Source organism: Camelina sativa, chromosome 18 (assembly GCF_000633955.1).
Source record: "Camelina sativa cultivar DH55 chromosome 18, Cs, whole genome shotgun sequence".
Taxonomy (NCBI): Eukaryota; Viridiplantae; Streptophyta; class Magnoliopsida; order Brassicales; family Brassicaceae; genus Camelina; species Camelina sativa.
This window is the reverse complement of record NC_025702.1, coordinates 16,327,250-16,332,404: the sequence shown is the minus strand read 5'-3', so window position 1 is coordinate 16,332,404 and position 5,155 is coordinate 16,327,250. Positions and strand designations below refer to the sequence as shown.

The following is a 5,155-nucleotide window of genomic DNA, read 5'->3' as shown; positions in this document are numbered from 1 at the left end:
ACGTGATTCGATTCTCTCACTACTCTTTGCAAATAAAGAGATCGGAGGATCTGAAGGTGAATGCAGGCTTACGTACGGTTTCAACCGAAGAGTAGATTCGATCGCTTGCCAGATTAGGTATGGGTATGGACATAGCTGATATTAAGGAGAATACGAGCCCGCTTTTATTTGAGTTCTGCAATTGCTTTAAAGTTGCAAGCCTTACTGATGAAGAAACCATTCTAAACCCTCCTCCTGTAAACGTTTCCAACTTAAAAGATCGATATGTGCTTGGGGAACAGTTAGGCTGCGGTCAGTTTGGTGTCGTAAGAGTCTGTTCTGATAAGTTAACTGGAGAGAGGCTTGCTTGCAAGACTATCTCTAAAGACAGAAGACTTGTTACACAAGACGACATGAAGAGTATCAAACTCGAGATTTCTATAATGGCCAAACTAGCTGGGGGGCACCCCAACGTGGTGAATCTTAAAGCGGTTTACGAGGAAGATTTCGTGCATCTTGTGATGGAACTATGCGCAGGCGGTGAGCTTTTTGACAGGCTCGAGAAATATGGAAGGTATCCCGAGTTCCGTGCTAGGGTGCTCTTCAAGCAATTGATGCAAGTGGTCAAGTTTTGTCACGATAGCGGTATTGTACACAGAGATTTGAAACCTGAGAACATTCTTATGGCCACAATTTCTTCTTCATCTCCTATCAAATTGGCTGATTTTGGGCTGGCAACCTATATAAAGCCTGGGGAAAAGTTGAGCGGCACAGTTGGCAGTCCTTTTTACGTAGCCCTGGAAGTGTTGTCAGGGGGATATTATAACCAAGCTGCTGATGTATGGAGTGCAGGGGTTATTTTGTACATTCTTCTCAGTGGAGTACCTCCCTTTTGGGGAGAGACTAACTCAAAGATTTTTGATGCTGTCACGGCTGCAGATTTGAGTTTTTCTGAAGAGCCATGGGACCATATAACTTCATACGCTAAGGATTTGATCCGGGGGATGCTTTGTGTTGATCCTTCCCAAAGGTTATCAGCTGATGAAGTTCTAGCTCACTCGTGGTGGATGGAGCAATTATCTGAATCAGGATATGATCAGGATGGGTTTGGCTGTGAAGGATTGGAGAATGGTGGTGGATGCTCTTTCTCCACACAATGCGTATCTCGAGAACAAGATTATAGCTCTAGCATGGCACAATTAGAGCAATCAAAAACAACAGGTTACGATTGTAAATCATCATTCTCGTCTTTCTTACCTGCTGCCAAATTCCGGTTTTGGTGGGTTTTCTTTTGATGGGAAACAACCGGAATCAACCTCAGCTGGCTTCTCATCAACTGGAGTTCCCTCCATGCCAAGCTTTACCTTTTTTAGCCCAGGCCCAGCGAACAGTGACATCACTGAAACAGATGGAAAACTTCGAGACTCAAGCCCAAAGAGGTCACTGCCTTCACCAGATTCTTCTTCACAACTTGAGAGGCGTGAGGAAGCAGGGGAGACTCAGACGGAAGCAGATTGTCGCTCGTCTGCTAGAGCAAAAAGAAAGAAGATAACTGTTATCAGTAAAATATTGTATGTACACATCTGATTTTGTTCCTGCAATCTCTTGGTTTTCTAGTAAAACATTTCCATGTAAAGTAATTAAATTTTCTTAAACTCAAACGTATCAATTATCAAAATTCAAAAGTATCATCAAAGCAGAGTCCTTAAACTTGACAATGCCTTAGTTTTAACACTAGCCATATTCTCTCATAACCAATCCCGATTTTGCTATTCATTAATTAGCTTCATTGCTAAATCTGCTTTCCCCACTTTCCTCAAACCATTGATCATCACTGTCCTCCTGATCATCTCTCCCTAGCACTTCGCTTCATCTCTCTGTTTATCCTATCTGCCAATATACATGCTTCTTTTATGCGACCAGCCTCTTTTTTTAGGCTTCGAAAGCCCAAGCAGGCACACAGGCCCGAGCGTAATATTACAAGGCCTAAAGCCTTACAGCACACAGGCCGAAAACAAACGTAGTAAGCGACTTGCTCCAGGGTGTAACAACCTGCAAAAACCAACTAACTAACAAAAGCCAACAACACTTTGAAACAAGGAGAACCAAGTTGTCAGAGGAGAAGGCCTGTTAGAATGACAAGGCTGATCTTTCGAAAGAGGGAGGAGGCGTGTTCTGAGGAGAGGCTTTATCTTTCTAATGAGCAGATGCGCCGGCGGAGGAGAGGCAAGGTGAGCCCGGTTGTTTCTCTCTCGCCAAATGAGATATATAGAAATTTGATGAATCAGGTGGAGGATGAGAGAAACATGTTTGTTCCTCGAGGCCGTCTGCAACCAGGTAAGGCAATCCATAAAGGGTATTGGAGGTATCAGAGAAGCTCTTGAAGTGTAGTGGTTCCAGATTTCACTACTGAAGCTACACTCAAAGAACAAATGATCCCTCGTCTCATTGTGGTTGTTGCAGAGGACACACGTCAAGGGGCCTGCCAATCCCCAACTTCTTAGTCTGACCCTTGTATGGAGCCTATTCCAAGCCGCTACCCAAGTGATGAAGGCATGCTTGGGAATGTTGCCTTTAAACCATACAGATTTGTGCCACGGGACAATGATAGAAGTAGGATAACGCTGACCATGTTTTGTGCGACCAGCTTTACACACTGTATTTATCATATCTTCATACTTCTGCATCAAGTATCACACCCATTGGAGATCACTCTTCCAGAATATTACACGTTCAACCAAAAAATTGTTTCCATTAAGGCGAATAACAAAACGAGGGTGGTAAAGTCTGTGATGCAAGATCAGGAGAATTACCAAATTAGAATCCCGTGCTTAAGTGGAATATCTAGAAACTCCAAATATCCGAAAAGATGTTGTTTGTTAAAGAGGAGACTACAAATCAAATAATTTCCCCACATGTTCAAGCGACATGGAGGTTCTCAGATATTGGAAATTTGAGATTGCTTTGAACGTCACTAAGTCTGGTGGTTCTAAATTCATATGCCACTGGTAATTGGATCCTTTTATTAGATGTTTAAAACCAGAAGGTCTCCTACACAACAAAACCATACTTAATAGTAGCAAAACCCTATCCCCAGTGATTCTCGGATGCAGGCACATCAAAATCAAAACCAAGATGGAACAAAAAAAAGCGATCATCATCCTTAGATTCTGGATCATTTCCTACAAAGCTATCGACGAATTCAAATAAACAACAACTGCATCTTATAATAATTAAAGAAACCGCAAATAGATATATCGAGAAGTACCCAGAACAATGGAAGTAAACATATCAGGCAGCTTGAACATCAGCAGCAGCGGTTGCAGAGTTTGTTGCAGGAGCAGCCTTTGTCAGATTTGGGATATACTTCCAACAGCGTTTGTGAACTCCACTTATCTTCTTTGGAGCTTCTGCAGCTCTCAATCCTGCATTTTGAGAATAGCTAAGTGAATCAACTAAATTGCAACTGAGAAATCAAAATCTCAACACCAATGCAAGCAAAATTGTGAAATATCAGAGTTTCAGATATGGCTACTCCTAACAACTCCACCCTACATACACTCCATACATATAACGAAAAGCTTCAACCTTTGAGATCAATGGATATGGTAACTTAACATTACTAAACAAGTGAGGAACAAAAAAAAACTCACCATCTTTGTGAACAATCCCCCAAGCCTTTCCATGCCTACCATCCTGCATTTGAATCCAAAATCAAACACAACCCCAAATGCATCTTCTCAGCATATAAAAATGTAAGCTTTACAATCAAACACGAAAGAGAACACAAAACAGTAAGTGAAAGTGAAGAAGAAGAAGAAGGGACCTTGTAGAGATTGATCTTAGTGATTTCATAAGAGATTCCGTTCCAGTGAGCTTTAGCCATATGGTATCCGATTCCCCAATTAGGTAAGAACTGAGCGACTTCGATTAAGTTCTTCTTCTTTCTTCTTTTAGGTTTATTCGCATCGGAGCTAGGGTTTTCACTCGACGTAGGAGATGCCGCCGGCGCCGCAGAGAAATTCCTAAGGAGATTAAGCGATAGTCTGAAAGCACCGACGGTTTCGGTTCTTGAGATTGCTCTGTTCATTAGGCTCATCGCCATTGTATCGCTCTATTGTTGTTTCACCCCCCACTGTTGAAGATCGGCGACTGAGGAGGTTGAAGAGAAGGAGAGAAGAACAACCCACAAGTTTTGGTTCATTCACAAACAAACCCAATAATATTTAATAAATTAAAATTTAACCCCATTACTTCTGCATTTTGACAAACGTGTCCTAAAAGATCCGAACTTTGCAAAATTAGAAGTAGTCGAATGAGAAGTCAAAACCGAATTGAGAACGACTCAGAAGTCAGTCAGAACAGCTGAAATTGGGAAGCTTTCCTTCTCCGCAACCTTAAAAAACTAGTACTTTCCTCAAACTTTACTCTTACTCACAGACTCTCATCGTTGTTCTAAGAAAAAAAAACGAAAACTTTATTGAGTTTNTTTTTTTTTTTTTTTTTCTATTTGGTGGAAGAAGACTGAAGAAGAAGAGTGTCTCTGTGTGTTGATTTCTCAGAGAGAGATGTTGATGATATAGTTATAAACGGCCAGATGTGTTTTTTATGTTGTTAAAAAATAAAAGAGAAAAAGGAAATTTACCTTTTTTATTTATTTTTATATACGTTAAAAAGATAAAAGGAAAAATTACTTAATCATATAGACAAGAATGGGAATTTACTTTCACAGTTGACACGAGAGAGAGAGAGAGGACTGGGTTTGGTCTCTTCGCTGCAACCTATATTTAGCTGTTCGTTTGTTCTTCGACGTGATTCGATTCTCTCACTACTCTTTGCAAATAAAGAGATCGGAGGATCTGAAGGTGAATGCAGGCTTACGTACGGTTTCAACCGAAGAGTAGATTCGATCGCTTGCCAGATTAGGTATGGGTATGGACATAGCTGATATTAAGGAGAATACGAGCCCGCTTTTATTTGAGTTCTGCAATTGCTTTAAAGTTGCAAGCCTTACTGATGAAGAAACCATTCTAAACCCTCCTCCTGTAAACGTTTCCAACTTAAAAGATCGATATGTGCTTGGGGAACAGTTAGGCTGCGGTCAGTTTGGTGTCGTAAGAGTCTGTTCTGATAAGTTAACTGGAGAGAGGCTTGCTTGCAAGACTATCTCTAAAGA

General features: G+C 41.1%; 1 protein-coding gene and 1 pseudogene across 1 annotated transcript; one reads left to right on the top strand and one right to left on the bottom strand.

The window, feature by feature from the left end:
- On the top strand, positions 120-1,566 carry LOC104763567 (annotated as a pseudogene).
- LOC104762005 lies at positions 2,974-4,168 on the bottom strand. The gene is made up of 3 exons (XM_010485212.2): positions 3,806-4,168; positions 3,633-3,675; positions 2,974-3,404 (listed from the first exon to the last, which is right to left on the bottom strand). The coding sequence occupies exons 1-3, from the start codon at positions 4,082-4,084 to the stop codon at positions 3,271-3,273; spliced, it is 456 nt and encodes a 151-aa protein (XP_010483514.1). The 5' UTR covers positions 4,085-4,168; the 3' UTR covers positions 2,974-3,270.